Below are 18464 nucleotides of genomic sequence, written 5' to 3'. Positions count from 1 at the left end.
TCTTTCATTCCGCAAATTCCGCAATAACAGTATGACTATGTTTAATGCTTCAGACCATGACTTAATAACACTATTCATAGAGCGCAACGTTGTCTAAGTGTCTTAGTCTATATTTTGTTGTGTAAATTGTAATCTTTTCCTTATGGTGGTAGTTTCCCCACCCATTTACCATAGCCGAATCCATACACTCATATTTCCCTTGTCTGTGTGCATGGGTTCAAAAATACAGCATGTAAATTGGAGCTGTACAGTTCATCAGTTTCACTGTCGTAAATTATTGAGGCTTGTATATTGTGGCGAAATTTTTTGTTGGAACTTTATATATTTCCTGTGAAAACTGATAATGTTAAGTTATTACTGAGTGACATATTAACAGTTTTTTTGTTAATATTTAATGAACTGCATTCCAAGTGTGTGTGTGTGTGTATGTGTGTGTGTGTGTGTGTGTGTGTGTGTGTGTGTGTGTGTGTGTGTGTATGTGTGTATGTGTGTGTGTATGTGTGTATGTGTGTATGTGTGTGTGTGTGTGTGTGTGTGTGTGTGTGTGTGTGTGTGTGTGTGTGTGTATGTGTGTATGTGTGTGTGTATGTGTGTATGTGTGTGTGTGTGTATGTGTGTGTGTGTGTGTGTGTGTGTGTGTGTGTGTGTGTGTGTATGTGTGTATGTGTGTATGTGTGTGTGTGTGTGTGTATGTGTGTATGTGTGTGTGTGTGTGTGTGTGTGTGTGTGTATGTGTGTGTGTGTGTGTGTGTGTGTGTGTGTTGTGTGTGTGTGTGTGTGTGTGTGTGTATGTGTGTGTGTGTGTGCGTGTGTGTGTGTGTGTGTGTATGTGTGTGTGTGTGTGTGTGTGTGTGTGTGTGTATGTGTGTGTGTGTGTATGTGTGTGTGTGTGTATGTGTGTGTGTGTGTGTGTGTGTGTGTGTGTGTGTGTGTGTGTGTGTGTGTGTGTGTGTGTGTGTGTGTGTGTGTGTGTGTGTGTGTGTGTTTGTGTGTTTGTGAGATGAGGACTGGAGAGAGAGAGAGAGAGAGAGAGAGAGAGAGAGAGAGAGAGAGAGAGAATGAAGCAAACAGTTCCTTGGAAAATTGTGATGTATTTCAAATCCATTTAGACATTTTTTTAAACCTCTGCGGAACATTTTCAGTGAACTGGGACAAGATATTAATTTGTTGATGAACGTGAATGACGGCTCTGATGGCCAGTGGAGGTCCACCAACATGGACTTCACGAAGGAAGGCACCTACAGGATATCCATCAAGGGCACAGTCACTAGCAGCTGGCAGGGATTCATGGCCTTCAACAGTGTGCTCCTCGTGGACGAGCCTTGTTCTGAGGGTATGATCCTTGTCTTCTCTCTCTCTCTCTCTCTGGCACATTCATACACACACAAACAGGACCGAGAGATGACACTTGACCTCTGGAGTTACAAATAAAGAAGTTCACACATACATCAGCATGGGTTCAGGAGTAAAAGATTGCATTTTAAAAATCTTTAAAAGATATATAGTAACTAATATAAATGAGAGGAAAAAGAGAGGGATGGATTGATCGCATATAGAACATAATCTATGTGGAAACTTTGCATACATTGCTACATGTAAGTATAAGGCTACTTAGCAAATTAGAGAAACAATCTGAGGTAATAAGGAATGTATTAGCATGGATAAGAAAATATTCTTATGACTAAAAAATTATATAAAATATTTATTATTTGTAAATCAGAGAGAATAACTTCACAGATTTAAATGAACATGATGTTATGATTAAAGAAATTATTTGCGTGTAGGAAATAAAGATGGGGCATTACTGAGCCTGATATATATCTCTTAATTTTGATGTTCATGCCATAGCCGAGTTTAGAACATTTAATAGACAAGTAGAACAGTACCCAGGCACTGTATAAACCTTACAAGTTTAGCGTTTCCACGTGAATATTTTTTAACACTCCGACCGTCTCCCACCTAGGTAGAGTGACCTGACAAGGAAAACATTTTCACTGTCATTTATTCACTGTCTCGCCGGAAAGATACCGGCATCACAGATAACCCTTCAAACCGCAACATGTCCAGCCCTTCTTCAGAGTACATGAACTATTTCCCACCTCCAGGATTACTGCCTGGAGGTAGAAAGTTTTCCTGAATCCCTTGATAAATATTACCATGCTCACACTCCAACAGCATGTCAAATTTTAAAAATCACTTACCTCCACTTACTCTTATCTTACACGCTGACACAAGCCTGTTGGATGTCCAAGCCTCTAGCACTCAAAACCTTCCCTATCCTCTCGTGCCAACCTTTCTTAGGACGACCCCTACCCCTCCTTTCCACCACTCTAGATTTACACCTTCCCATAGTCATCCTATTTTTCTTCTTCATCTCAAAGTGTCCAAACCACTGTAGCCCCTCCTCAGCCCTCTGATTGATACGTATGGTAGCTCTACGTTTCCTCCTAATCTCCAAACTCTGCATAATATTCACACCACACATTGTCCTCAAATAAGACATCTTTACTGCCTCCAGCCTCCTTTTTGCTGCAACATTCAAAACCCATGTTCCACACCCCTATACCAACTATACTCTGGTACATTTCACTTGCTTTGCCTCCATGAATAAAGTTCTTTGTCTTTACAGATGTCTCAGTGCGCCACCCATCTTTTGTTCTTTCGTCAATATCATGGTTCACCTGATCTCTCATAGAAGCATCTTCCGACAAGTTCACTCCCAAATATATGAACACATTTACTTCCTCCATATTCCCTCCCTGCAATCTAATATCCTATCTGTCATTGCTTATATATTTTAATTATCTCATCACCTTGCTCTTTCCTATGTATAATTTAAATTTCCTTCTTTTACCTACCCTACTAAATTCGTTTACTAACCTTTGCAACCTCTCATCTGAATCTCTCAAACAGCACCATATCATCGGCAAAAAGCAACTGACTACTCCTATTTGATACCAGATTCACCATCTTTCAATTCCACACGTCTCCCTAACACCATAGCATTCACTTCACATGAATATATTAATACTTCACATGAATATAGCAATAATAATGCACAATGGTTTCAGCAGCTATGGGAGCCACAAAAGTTTCATAGCAGTTTCAAGTCTTATATTATGGTAAGACAGCTGAGGTCGGCTTCGCTCCTTCCATCCTAAAATAGTATTAAATGTATCTACAGTAGTAATCACACATTAAATCATGTATTTCGGATTTTATTGTGTTTAAAAAATTATTGAATTATAGTGTTAATAATTAGTGAATTTTAAATAGCTAGAACATTAAATAATTACTAAACTGAAAACTTCTAAAACTGTATAGTACAGTAATAATATATATTTGTTTCTTCTCATTCATAACATTAACAATAAATTCTTTCTTATCATCTGTATTACACCTATTCACAGGCAAACACCCATTTCTTACCCCTTATTTAACCTCTCTTTTAATATAAATATATATTGATTAATGATATGGCCCTCTCTATTTATATGGCTATAAATGACTTTCCTCTCCCCTAAAAGATATTTAAGTCCCCAGTTCATCCATTTACGATTATTTCTATTCAATCTTATTTTTCTATAGAAAGCTGTCTTATTTATAAAATTGTCATATTGATAACTCTCTTCATTACTCGTCACTGCACGACAAGGGTTTTCTAAGCCATTGTAATCTACATAACGAAAATCAAGGACCATTAGTGTATTATCCTTACTATCATAATTCCCCTCAATGTTAAATGTAATTAATTTTATGGTCGCTCTCTCCAAGTGCCTCTGCAATCGCCTTGTTGGACAGAATAAAATCAAGCTAGTTATTTCCCATCATTGGTTCTATCACAGACTGTTTTAAAAATCAGTCCTGGATTACCGCTAGGTAATTGTTTGAATCCAGATGCCCAGTAAATCTGACTAAAGATAAAATCCTCTAGAATTACTACGTTATCATGCTTCAAAGCCTTTAACCCTTTCACTGTCTCATACATATATCAAAGTTATTGATGACAGGGTCGCTTACGTAGATCTACTTTTTAAGCTCAGCTTTCTCAGATAAGCTGTGAGCGGTAAATTTTGTCCTAGACATGATAAGTCTTGCACAGCATAAATGTAAATCTTGCCCCACGCTGTTCATAATACGAAAAGAAACCTCTGACCTTGTGTTTGGTTTTAAAGAGTGAATTTGGGGTATTTTCTAGGATTTTGTTTCTGTTTTATTGGTTGTTTCTTGGTATTATCTGATAGAAAGGAAGGCATACAGCTGAAAATAAATGATTTTGATTGGTTTCGGGATCGGAAGTAACTTGACATCGGGCTCAAAGTATCGATTTTTGACGATTTTCCTGACGGTAAAACTCCCATATACCCATTGGTCTGTTTTATGGATTTTTATTAGGTTTGATTAAATTACTGGGATGCCGTAAACCTTGGCCAATCATTCCTGGTTATATTTTATTATTCGTGTAATAAGGTAAATCTTCGATTTTTTGTATGATGATAAATTGAAAATAGAAGGCAAGTGAAGCCTAGGGACGTAATTAATGAACAGAGAAAATGTTACTTTTGTGACTGGAATGTCTACGGTGTTTATTTTGGGCTGTTTTTATATTGTAATTTTTTTAATGTGTGAAATTGGCCAAATTAACTGCTGTACACTTTATAAGGTAGTTCTGATAATTGAATAAGCGGCTTCTTGTGCTCAATCGAAAAACGGAAAAATATACTAGCGAAATAGCTCAGAATTTGGTTGAATTTAGTAATAGAATTGATTAAATATATATAGACCCAAAGTTTGCGTAATTGCCGATGCGTGAATTGAGCCGCAAGTTTTCCATAAAGTTTGATATTTTTGGTATCATTACTTTGAGAAAAAGTTTCTCTACCATTTCAGAAGAAAAAATAATATTTGAAAAATGTCAACATTGTCAGAACTTCTAATTTCGGGGCTTCCGACGGCGAAGGGGTAAAGATTTTCTTCCAAAGAAATCTCCCTTAGTCCCTATCCAGTCTTGCAGTTTGTTATATCACACTTAGAATCAACATTTAGTATCCCTCTACAAATTCTTCCAGACTCTTGAGCGTTTCTTCAGTTTTTATACCCCCTTTTATATGTAGCAAACAAAATTTTCTCGGACATATAGCACCATCCTGCCTCCCCCTCTCCGTTATTTCTGTTAACATGGAACAATAGTTAGGTATTTTTAATCGTACAACCGTTGAGTATATTAATTTTTGGAACGTTTTGGATGCTATGGAACTGAATACTTATCAAATTTGAGGACTGACCACCTCAGAATTACTTCAAGGCTGAGGGACTGATCACCTCTCATTTACCTCTCCACTGCTGCTGCTGTCTCCAATATATATCACCTCTGTATTCGACTGAAGAATCCTGATGAGCAGATTAAACGTTTCGACCCAGCTGATTCAACATGTATCTTACTTAATGACCCTCACGTAGTCGATAGGTTCTAAACACAATAACCAACCAACCATATAGTCATAGATATATGCAAGTAATGACCGATGATTTAAAATGCAGACAGTTCAAGCTTAGGAGAAAGTAACGTGACACCTTCAGCGAAGTGAAATAACCTTTTTTTTTTTTTTTATCAGAGGTGAAGGCCGGCGGGTTGTGGTGCGACTTTGAGACACCTGAGGAGTGTGGGTTCCGCACCTCCCTGCCAGGTGACACCACCGTCTGGACCTGGGGCGCTGATTACGATACCCTCGACCACACTCTCGACAGCCACTATGGTAAGTATGAAGCATAGGCAGTAGAGCGTGGACTTGTAAATTCTTTTCCCGGTCTCATGAGTGCCGTGGAGTGAACCCCGATCCCTGTGTGTGAGCTGAAGTCGCTACCAACTGAGCCACGAACATTCACTGTTCAGTGACAAATGTGTTATCAATGATTTATTGAAAAGTCATTAAAAAGGCGATGTCGACACTGTCTCACTGGTGGTTTTCTGAGAAACATGTGCTGGATACAGCCATGACATGTGAAGGACGACAGTAAATGATTAGGTGAAAAACCGAGGAAGGATGGGGATCTGCTCACTGTGAACTGTAGTGAAGTGTTTGGAGAACTCAACAAAATATTCCATTGTACCTTAGTAACCTAATAAGGGTCATTACAAGAAATAGGAAGGGAAAGAGCATATCATGCGCAACTGGGAAGTATTCAAATAATCCTTGAAGCAAAACGTCTCTTCAGAAAGCTATATAATACCCAACTGACAGGATATTACCATTAAGGTTACTGAGGCGATGCTCTGTACAGAGTTACTATACTGATTATATTAATTACAAGAATATTATGACATTCATTGGCGATAAATTATAAAGATTTAACCTAGGATAAAACAGCAAAACTGAGTAGTAAATGCCCTAATATTAAGCACAATGAACAGGTCACACGATGTATGTGGACTTGTCTTTGGTGGGAGAGGACAAAGTGGCGCACTTGGTTACCCCTGCCATCACTCCTCAGGACGAGACTTTCTGTGCCACATTCTGGTTCTACATATTTGGCGAAGACGGGAGCAGACTCTCTGTAAGTCTCCGCTCAAACGAGCTCATTGTTACTGTAACTGAATATGTTGTTCCTGTATTTTTTTTTTTTTTTTGATAGCTTGCTTTACTAACAAAACATTAGGCCCAGTCTTAGGACCCACTGTACCACTGTAATACTTTGGCTACCTCCCGCGAGTTGGTTCGATAAATTTGTTATGCACCCCAACCATCCTATGGACGGTAGTCAGGGGGTTATGAGGCACATAATGGGTCCAGGGACTGCATCCCATTTGTGACTGCTAAACAAATTACTGTAGTATTGAAATATTTACAAATCAGTGAACTGATTTCAGAGCAGTAGTAATGAGTTTACAGTCATAAATTCACTTACAAAAACATTAGTGTAGCTATGAGATATATACACTAAACCAATATTTAGGCAAGTTAAAGTTATGAGCTCTTCAAAATATGTAAAATCAGTGTATTTTTCCAGATTGACTAATAATATGCCAGTAGATAAAATAGTTTGAAATTTCTTAACCATTTATGAATTATATCCGGATTCATATTAAATTAAAAATTTTGTACTAATGACAATTCGCAGTAGGTATCAATTTATATATTTGTGTACTGATGACAATTTGTAACAGATACTGTCAATTCAAAATGAGAGTCCTAGTCTTCCCCTGTGGAGCCAACATCAGGCTTTTGAGAAAGAGTGGCGAGGTGCCTCCGTCTCCAACACCGTTGACCTCAATAAAAACTTTACGGTAGGTTGTGATAACTTCTCACATTACTCATCACGAGGTTGCAAATCTGATAACTCACATGCTTACTTTTGTGTTTAACAAATGTGTAATGAAAACTGACCAGTAGCACCAATGATGTACTTCCAGATAGTAAACAGATTATTGAGTACTTTTCATTTTGGCCTCTTGGTATAATCTCTGAAAAGGAGCCTCAATAAGATATCAAGCGCTGTATAGTCCTTGTGGCTTAGCGCTTCTTTTTGATTATTATAATAATAATAATAATAAGATATCAAAATATTCAGTGCTCAGTCGTAACTTCTGTTTAGTGTCAAAATGTTTTAGCATTTTTCGTGAATAATAATAATAATAATAATAATAATAATAATAATAATAATAATAATAATAATAATAATAATAATAATAATAATAATAATGTATTCGTGTAGATTCCATTGTGTAATAACAGTGAAAAGATGTGTAAATACTGGAAAAAGTTTTTAATGACTATCGTATTATATATCCAATCTGTCCTGAAGTCACGAATCACTACTAATAATATGCATTAAAACCAGACGTGCGTAGCAAACAGAATACGTGAAAAACGCACGTGTGATGATAAGGAACAAGCCGTGTGAGGGGGTTGGGCATTAAGGCTCCAGAAATGAGCTGTGCATGTACATATGTAACGTATGAGACAGGTTACGAGGATGCCTTGGAATATGCATGTCTTTGAGGCTTTACCCTTCAGTGGAGGTTCCTTGATGCTGTTGAGGGGGACATTGGTACAAGGAATTAGTCCTGTTCACCTTCTTTGAATCAAACTGGTTGTCTCCTATTCCCCAGGTGCTGATGACCCAGACAGGTTTAGCGCTTTCCCCCAAGTATATAATAATGATAATCTGAAAGTTTGCGAATGTATATTGAATCATTGTCAAATTATTGCAATGCGAGTTCAGTCACTAAAATAAAGAAACCGTAAAAATAAGTATATATTATATCTTAGTTCTTATGAGACAACAGATTAGTGAGAGATATGGTTAGCAACAATTATAGACAGAACAGGAGACCATATTACTTGTTGATTCCCTAGGTCATCGCCCAATGCGGCCCAGTACCAGGCTAGACCCTCTGATGACTTGGTCAGTCAGGCTGTTGCTACTCCCAATTGTATGACCTATGTTTTTAAAAGGATAATAATAATAATAGTAGTAATAACTTTTTAACACGTCAGCCGTCTTCCACCAAGGCAGGGTGACTCAAAAAGAAAGAAAACCTTAGAAAGAAAAAACTTTCATTATTCAACACTTTCCCCATCACTCATACATAATCACTGTCTTGGTATCTGAGCGCTTCAGCAAAGACAGTGAGTATGTATGAGTGATGGTGAAAGTGTTAAGTGATGAAAGTTTTTTTTTCTTTTTGGGTCACCCTACCTTGGTGGGAGACGGCCGATGTGTTAAATAATAATAATAATAATAATAATAATAATAATAATAATAATAATAATAATAATGGTGCTAACAGCATGAATTTCCAACATAATCACTTCAAATCACAGCTCGGTTGGATCTTGAACCCATGGCAGGTGAGTCCTAAAACTGATAGGGCAGTTTTGCAATCGTGATTTTACGGTTTCTTGAATCATAAGCACCTCAGCCTGGCTCTGGAACTGACTGAAGTAACGTGTCAAGTTCCCTTACGAAGCAGTTCATACTTCATTATTTTCTTTACCCTTCGTAAAAAAATGCACGTTCGAATTGGGACGACACGACCTGCGCTGCTAGATGTAAGTCATCTTTCTTCTTTATTTCGTTATTGTCGGATAATTATACGAACAATAGATTAGGGTAAGTTGACGTGACTTAATCTGACCTAACTGAGAATAACAACTAATCGAATTTCTTGTTCATTTCGAATGCTAAAAAATGAAAGGACAATCATTGTCGCCAGACTGAGAAAAAATCTTAACTGTTTGGGAGGGAGGAAAATGTAAAAAATGTTGCATGGGAAAACATGGGCCGGGGGAGGGGGGGGAATTTTTCTGATACGAGATTTAGTTAAAAAAAAAAACACAAAGTTTGGGAAACCATGAATATAACTCTCTTCCTGTACCTACAAATAGGTAATTTCTTTTGCGGATATATACCTGTATTTACATTTGTGAATATAATTAGGTAAATACATATGTGTACTTCATTAATGTTAATATAGCGCATGTAAAGCCACCTGCAAACATTCATTGTTGAAGCACAATATTATACTTCCTGTTGTGTGAATTACTCCACTATCTGTTATCTTGTGTTAAAAACACAATTCTGTATCTTGTGAAGTGTAGAATTTTGAGTGGTTAAAAACATTTTTTTCACGACCTTGAGTTCGATTCCGTGCTGAACTGCCTGTAAATAGGTGCGGTGCATAGGATTTAATCTATTGTCGTGGGCAGCATCCTAGAGAGGTTGTACCTTAACTTGCAAATGGCTCAACTTTGAAATAAGCTAAAGTAGGAAGACGGTTCTTAACTACTCTTAGTTATTCCTATATATTATCTCTTTAATCCTTGATCAATCAGGTTGTGTTTGAGGTGTTCACTGGTAAGGGCGCCTGGGGCTCCATCGGTGTTGACGACGTGAAGGTTACTCCAGGATATTGCCCCGACCCTACCACCTGCACCTTTGATGATGGACTGTGTCTCTGGACCCAGTCTTACAATGATGACCTGGATTGGGAAGTGGTCAGTGTAGCGGGGGACCTTCACGATCACACTAGTGGTCAGTATCTACTACGTGTACTTACATAACAATACTTGGAAAATGGTTTGTCTTTCATTTATTTCTTAGGGAAATTTACTCGACACGGGTCAAGTAATAAAATGACCCATTCCGAGGTAGGATCTGTAGAACTACAGTTGGCCATCAGTCCTACTGTAGCTCTTCTTTTTTATACTTTTTTCCTTATGAATTTACTGTAGTCTATTTATATCCGTTTACCATTATTATAAAATTAATAACGCTGAGTTCTGTATTAATTGCGTAATCTTTCTAGCAAGGTATAGGTTAATCCATACTTAATCTTAGAGCTCATTATTGCCAAATAAATATGTATATCACTGTTGTAATAAATAGCTTTTTCTTCTGCTTTTTAAAAGCCAAAATATCAAGTCATAATTTTAATACAAACAATAGTAACAGTGCAATAACAGTTTAGGCCTACTGTTCTGTACTTTTTTCATAGAACGTTAATTGACATGCTTAGTAATATTAACACACCTACCCCAAGCAGACTCGGGTAATTTCCTGATCCTCAGGGCAGACAACTATGCTTCTGTGGAAAAAACAGCACTGCTAGAGTCATTTCCTGGAAACGTGCTAGAGGTCTCGTGCTTCTCCTTTTGGTGAGTAATGTTACTCTTTCTTCCCGTGATAATTGTTTATATTACAATGTGTTGTTGGGAACATCAGAGCCGGATTAAGGCTCTGATATATATATATATATATATATATATATATATATATATATATATATATATATATATATATATATATATATATATATATATATATATATATATATATATATATATATATATATATATATATATATATATATATATATATATATATATATATATATATATATATATACTATATACTATATATAGTTGGGCTTGTAAAAGAGGTAAATGCTGGGGTGTTGGGGAGAGGGGGTGGGATTAAATTATGGGGAATCAAATGCAAAGTGGGAGTTGGCTCAGTTACTTTTTACTGATGATATTGTGCTTAAGGGAGATTCTAAAGAGAAGTTGCAAAGGTTAGTGAAGTAATTTGGGTGGGTGTGTAAAGGAAGAAAGATGAAAGTGAACACAGATAAGAGTAATTTGATGAGGGTATCAAACGAGTTAGGTAAAGAAAAACTGGATATCACATTGGAGGGAGGGAGTATGGAAGAAGTGAATGTGTTCAGATATTTGGGAGTAGACTTGTTATTAGATGGGTTTATGAAGGATGAAGTTAATCATAGAATTGATGAAATAAAAAAGGTGATTGATGCAAAGAGGTATCTGTGGAGACAAAAAACATTATCCATGGAGGCAAAGAAAAGAATGTACAAGAGTATAGTGGTACCAACACTTATATGGGTGTGAAGCATGGGTTGTAAATGCTGCAGCAAGAAGAAGGGTAATGTGTGGTGTAAATATTATGCAGAGAATTTTTAGTGTGGAAATTAGGAGGAGGTTTGGAGTTACTAAAAGTATTATTCAGAAGACTGAAGAGGGGTTAGTGAGGTGGTTTGGTCATTTAGAGAAGCTGGAGCAAAATAGGATTACTTGGAGGTTGTATAAATCTGTAGTGGAGGGGAAGAGGTGTGGGAGTCGTCCTAGGAAAGGATGGAGGGAAGGGGTAAAAGAGGTTTTTGTGTGCAAGAGGCTTGGACATGCAGCAGGCATGTGTGAACATGTTAGATAGGAGTGAGTGGAGACGAATCGTTCTTGGGGCTTGACGAGCTGTTGGAATGTGAGCAAAGTAATATTTTGTAAAGGGATTCAGGAAAACCAGTTAGCCGGACTTGAGTCCTGGAGGTGGAAGGTACAGTGCCTGCACTTTACAGGAGGGGTCTGGGATATTGGCTGTTTTAAGTGACATCTAAACTGTTATATCTGGGCGCCTCTGCAAAGACAGTGATTATGTGTGAATGATGGTGAGTGTTTTTTATTTGAGTCACCCGGCCTCGGTGGGAGACGGCCGACGTGTTGAAATATATAGTATGGATTCTGTTGTAAACACAATTTGTTATGAACTTTTTATTAGCATAATTAAAACATAAAAAAAACAAATCTTTAGACTGTTGATTGTGTTAATATATCTCAGTGTTATTACTGCTCTTTTAAATCCTTTCAACAACGTTACACTTATTTTAATCATTAGACTTTGAAATGTTTCGGAGCATTATTAAAAACAAAAATCCTCATTTCTTTCAGGTATAGTATGTGGGGACCAAATGCAGGACACCTGAAGGTTGGCAATAGTGGCCCTGACTTTCAAAGGATGACAGTGTGGGAACTCACAGGGCCACACACCAATGGCTCGGAATGGAAGTATGCGAGCGTACCGATCTCCCCGGCTGGTGGTTTTAATATGGTAAGAGGACGGGGAGGTGGATAAGAATAGTGAAGGAGTTTTTTGCATAGTTTTTCGGGCAAAGGAGTTTCTCACCTTTCTTGAACATGATGGAATTTTAGGAAATAATATTTTTTTCCTGTGTTCTGCAACTACATGGTAGCTCGCTTGCTAGCACACTCCAGTTCACACATTGAGGTCCGTGGTTCGATCCCCAGTATGGGGGGAAATACTAGGACGTGTTTCCTTAAGACACCTACTGCCCCTGTTTACCTAGCAACAAAATAGGCACCTGGGTGTTAGTCGACTGGTGTTTACCTGGAGTTTACCTGGAGAGAGTTTCGGGGGTCAACGCCCCCGCGGCCCGGTCTGTGACCAGGCCTCCTGGTGGATCAGCGCCTGATCAACCAGGCTGTTGCTGCTGGCTGCACGCAAACCAACGTACGAGCCACAGCCCGGCTGATCAGGAACTGACTTTAGGTGCTTGTCCAGTGCCAGCTTGAAGACTGCCAGGGGTCTGTTGGTAATCCCCCTTATGTGTGCTGGGAGGCAGTTGAACAGTCTCGGTCCCCTGACACTTATTGTATGGTCTCTTAACGTGCTAGTGACACCCCTGCTTTTCATTGGGGGGATGGTGCATCGTCTGCCAAGTCTTTTGCTTTCGTAGTGAGTGATTTTCGTGTGCAAGTTCGGTACTAGTCCCTCTAGGATTTTCCAGGTGTATATAATCATGTATCTCTCCCTCCTGCGTTCCAGGGAATACAGGTTTAGAAACCTCAAGCGCTCCCAGTAATTGAGGTGTTTTATCTCCGTTATGCGCGCCGTGAAAGTTCTCTGTACATTTTCTAGGTCGGCAATTTCACCTGCCTTGAAAGGTGCTGTTAGAGTGCAGCAATATTCCAGCCTAGATAGAACAAGTGACCTGAAGAGTGTCATCATGGGCTTGGCCTCCCTAGTTTTGAAGGTTCTCATTATCCATCCTGTCATTTTTCTAGCAGATGCGATTGATACAATGTTATGGTCCTTGAAGGTGAGATCCTCCGACATAATCACTCCCAGGTCTTTGACGTTGGTGTTTCGCTCTATTTTGTGGCCAGAATTTGTTTTGTACTCTGATGAAGATTTAATTTCCTCATGTTTACCATATCTGAGTAATTGAAATTTCTCATCGTTGAACTTCATATTGTTTTCTGCAGCCCACTGAAAGATTTGGTTGATGTCCGCCTGGAGCCTTGCAGTGTCTGCAATGGAAGACACTGTCATGCAGATTCGGGTGTCATCTGCAAAGGAAGACACGGTGCTGTGGCTGACATCCTTGTCTATGTCGGATATGAGGATGAGGAACAAGATGGGAGCTAGTACTGTGCCTTGTGGAACAGAGCTTTTCACCGTAGCTGCCTCGGACTTTACTCTGTTGACGACTACTCTCTGTGTTCTGTTAGTGAGGAAATTATAGATCCATCGACCAACTTTTCCTGTTATTCCTTTAGCGCGCATTTTGTGCGCTATTACGCCATGGTCACACTTGTCGAAGGCTTTTGCAAAGTCTGTATATATTACATCTGCATTCTTTTTGTCTTCTAGTGCATTTAGGACCTTGTCGTAGTGATCCAGTAGTTGAGACAGACAGGAGCGACCTGTTCTAAACCCATGTTGCCCTGGGTTGTGTAACTGATGGGTTTCTAGATGGGTGGTGATCTTGCTTCTTAGGACCCTTTCAAAGATTTTTATGATATGGGATGTTAGTGCTATTGGTCTGTAGTTCTTTGCTGTTGCTTTACTGCCCCCTTTGTGGAGTGGGGCTATGTCTGTTGTTTTTAGTAACTGAGGGACGACCCCCGTGTCCATGCTCCCTCTCCATAGGATGGAAAAGGCTCGTGATAGGGGCTTCTTGCAGTTCTTGATGAACACAGAGTTCCATGAGTCTGGCCCTGGGGCAGAGTGCATGGGCATGTCATTTATCGCCTGTTCGAAGTCATTTGGCGTCAGGATAACATCGGATAGGCTTGTGTTAATCAAATTTTGTGGCTCTCTCATAAAAAATTCATTTTGATCTTCGACTCTCAGTCTGGTTTGCGGCTTGCTAAAAACTGAGTCATATTGGGACTTGAGTAGCTCACTCATTTCCTTGCTGTCATCTGTGTAGGACCCATCTTGTTTAAGTAGGGGCCCAATACTGGACGTTGTTCTCGATTTTGATTTGGCATAGGAGAAGAAATACTTTGGGTTTCTTTCGATTTCATTTATGGCTTTTAGTTCTTCCCGCGATTCCTGACTCCTAAAGGATTCTTTTAGCTTAAGTTCGATGCTTGCTATTTCTCTGACCAGTGTCTCCCTGCGCATTTCTGATATATTGACCTCTTTTAGCCGCTCTGTTATTCTTTTCCGTCGCCTGTAAAGGGAGCGCCTGTCTCTTTCTATTTTACATCTACTCCTCCTTTTTCTTAGAGGAATAAGCCTTGTGCATACATCGAGTGCCACCGAGTTAATCTGTTCTAGGCATAAGTTTGGGTCTGTGTTGCTTAGTATATCTTCCCAGCTTATATCGGTTAGGACTTGGTTTACTTGGTCCCACTTTATGTTTTTGTTATTGAAGTTGAATTTGGTGAATGCTCCCTCGTGACTAGTCTCATTTTGTCGGTCTGGGGCTCCACGCATACATGTCTGAACCTCAATTATGTTGTGATCTGAGTATATTGTTTTTGATATGGTGACATTTCTTATCAGATCATCATTGTTAGTGAAGATGAGGTCTAGTGTATTCTCCAGTCTAGTAGGCTCTATTATTTGCTGGTTTAAATTGAATTTTGTGCAGAGATTTAAAAGCTCGTGTGAGTGTGAGTTTTCATCAGAGCTGCCTCCTGGTGTTATTACTGCAACAATATTATTTGCTATATTCCTCCATTTTAGGTGCCTTAAGTTGAAATCCCCCAGGAGCAAGATGTTGGGTGCAGGAGCTGGAAGATTTTCCAGACAGTGGTCAATTTTTAACAGCTGTTCCTGGAATTGCTGGGATGTTGCATCCGGAGGCTTGTAGACTACCACAATGACTAGGTTTTGGTTCTCGACCTTTACTGCTAAAACTTCCACTACGTCATTTGAGGCATTAAGCAGTTCTGTGCAAACAAGTGACTCTGCAATGTACAGGCCAACCCCCCCCTTTTGCCTGTTCACTCTGTCACATCTGTATAGGTTGTAACCTGGGATCCATATTTCGTTGTCCAAGTGATCCTTTATGTGGGTCTCAGTGAAAGCCGCGAACATTGCCTTTGCCTCTGCAAGCAGTCCACGGATGAAAGGTATTTTGTTGTTTATTGCTGGCTTTAGACCCTGTATATTTGCAAAGAAGAATGTTATCGGACTGGTGGTATTGTTGGTACTGGGGGGGGATTTTTTTTCCGGCATTAGTATCTGTATCTGTTGGTTTGGAGTGGAGGCCATCGACTGTGGTTCCACTCCAGGAATGACTGGATTTGGTGTACGATTTCTGCCATTTCCTGCCAGTTTTTTTTCCTTCCTGGCACTAAAAAACCTCTCCCTTTTGAGTGGCTGTGGCTACCCAGGTTTTCCCATGGCCTGGATGTTTTGTATCTTTTTGTCCCCTTTAGATGGTATGCCTGGCAATTTAAGTTATAGCACAGTCTTTCCTGTACTGAAGAGGTACACATTTCAGGGTGAAAAAGCTTACAGGAAGGGAGTTTGCATTTTCCTGTTGTCATATGGGCATGACATTTTCTAGGGTGGTCATAGTTGCATGTCCCATCTGTTTTTCCAGATTTCCCATGCCAGCAGATACCAAGTGCATAGTATGTGCACAGGCTTGGTTTCCGTTTGCCTTGGGTTTCTGTGACTGTATTCCCTGTTGGTGCATGTTTCCCTGTCTTATTCCTATCCTCCTTAGCACCAACAATGGAGCTCCCACCAGTTGTTTTTGGTAATTTATCCTCACTATTGCTATTGGAGTCCTCTTGTTTGCTATTTCCTGCGGTATTTCTGGTTTGCAATATTGGTTTTATCTTATCTTTGACTACACTTGTTTCCCTACTATGGCTCCTGTCCTCTATGAGGTCATTTATATGTATTCCTTCCTGCGTATAATTCCCGACTACCTGGACAAAATCTCCAGCTTCACCATTACTGTCTCCCAGGACAATATCTCCAACTTCACCATTTCTGTCTCCCAGGACAGCACCTCCAGCTTCACCATTACTGTCTCCCAGGACAGCACTATCAGCCCCACATTTACTGACTACCAGGACATCATCTCCAGCCTTACAGTTTGTGACTACATGGCCAGTATCAAGGGCAGTACCATTCAGCCCGGACTTTTTATGTTCCCATCTGTTGTAGAAAGCTTCCAGGTTTTCTATGAAAGCAGCTTTGATGTTATCCTCTTTTAATACCCTTGTGATTTTAGTCCACAGATTTTCCTCATTTGGGCATACCCAAAAACACAAAATTGACCTAATTTGCTCGAAATGCTCTTCATAACAAGGGGCTTTCTATATAGTACTATGTCATTGATGGCAGCTAGGCCTGTATACCTTGTTTACCTGGAGAGAGTTCCGGGGGTCAACGCCCACGCGGCTCGGTCTCTGACCAGGCCTCGTGGTGGATCAGAGCCTGATCAACCAGGCTGTTACTGCTGGCTACACGCAAACCAACGTACGACCCACAGCCCGGCTGGTCAGGTACCGACTTTAGGTGCTTGTCCAGTACCAGCTTGAAGACTGCCAGGGGTCTATTGGTAATCCCTCTTATGTATGCTGGGAGGCAGTTGAACAGTCTCGGGCCCCTGACACTTATTGTATGGTCTCTTAACGTGCTAGTGACACCCCTGCTTTTCATTGGGGGATGTTGCATCGTCTGCCAAGTCTTTTGCTTTCGTAGTGAGTGATTTTCGTGTGCAAGTTCGGTACTAGTCCCTCTAGGATTTTCCAGGTGTATATAATCATGTATCTCTCCTGCCTGCGTTCCAGGGAATACAGGTTCAGAAATCTCAAGCGTTCCCAGTAATTGAGGTGTTTTATCTCCGTTATGCGCGCCGTGAAGGTTCTCTGTACATTTTCTAGGTCAGCAATTTCACCTGCCTTGAAAGGTGCTGTTAGTGTGTAGCAATAAATATTATTGCCTGGGATCGAACCACTGACACTCAGTATATAAGTTGAGTACGCACTACGCGGTCATCATAGCTACAGGACATCTCTACAGGTCACAAAGCTCACTATGTGAATAACTACTCACACGGGAGTATAGTTTTAGTAATAACGATTAAAAAATGTAATTGCCGGACAACCGTTGATAATGGTTGATGGTAATGAGAAAAACTGTAAATACACATTGCAACCTTGCAGAGAAATAAAATGTCAGCTAGGACTATATACCTTGTACATGTACTTGTAGTAAATAAAGATATTATTATTATTATTATTATTATTATTATTATTATTATTATTATTATTATTATTATTATTATTATTATTATTATTATTATTATTATTATTATTATCATAGTGTCGCGCTGGGCGGAGACAACCGGGAGGGATGTTAGGTTTGTTGTGGATGCAATACTGAAACTAATAAGCATTTTTATTTAAAAATTTGCTGTCCTTTCAGAAATATCCTTTAGCAATAGTAACACTAATACTTCCTTAGCAAGAGCTTCAGTAAATAGTAAATGCAGCCTAGTATTTGAGTAGAATTAAGTGTGTTACGTGGACATTCAAGGTTACAGGAGATACACATGAGGGGAACAATACATATAGACATAATGCACATGGTAACATTTTACAGAGCCTATTTGTATAGGTAAGCTGTTATTCAGGTCCATTAAGTTTTATTCAGGTACAGGCACACATAAATGCAGTTACATAGATGATCATACGTAGCATATGTGTAGATTACCTAGGATAACCCAAAAAAGTCAGACTGACTTAATTATATTTCCATTGGGTCCTACACAAGTGTAAATTTTTACAACTGTCGTAACTTGTGTATATTAGCCTAGGATAACTGAATAAAGTCAAGCAATGGCTTATTTTCGTGATATTATATGCTCGGAAATAATTGTTTTGGTTAATTTT

The 18464-nt window shown here is 39.2% G+C and overlaps 1 protein-coding gene across 1 annotated transcript in view; it reads left to right on the top strand.

Annotated features, from left to right (window-relative positions):
• The window catches only part of LOC128698701 (MAM and LDL-receptor class A domain-containing protein 2), a 170647-nt gene that overhangs the window by 33007 nt on the left and 119176 nt on the right, over positions 1-18464 (top strand). Inside the window, exons 15-21 of the mRNA XM_070084849.1 lie at positions 1143-1333; positions 5616-5756; positions 6413-6555; positions 7166-7285; positions 9837-10035; positions 10547-10658; positions 12243-12402. Of these exons, the coding sequence (XP_069940950.1) occupies positions 1143-1333; positions 5616-5756; positions 6413-6555; positions 7166-7285; positions 9837-10035; positions 10547-10658; positions 12243-12402 (1066 nt within the window). The remainder of the gene's footprint in view (positions 1-1142; positions 1334-5615; positions 5757-6412; positions 6556-7165; positions 7286-9836; positions 10036-10546; positions 10659-12242; positions 12403-18464) is intronic.

The sequence above is a fragment of the Cherax quadricarinatus genome, chromosome 14 (genome assembly GCF_038502225.1).
Source record: "Cherax quadricarinatus isolate ZL_2023a chromosome 14, ASM3850222v1, whole genome shotgun sequence".
Taxonomy (NCBI): domain Eukaryota; kingdom Metazoa; phylum Arthropoda; class Malacostraca; order Decapoda; family Parastacidae; genus Cherax; species Cherax quadricarinatus.
This window is presented reverse-complemented; position numbering and strand designations above follow the sequence as displayed.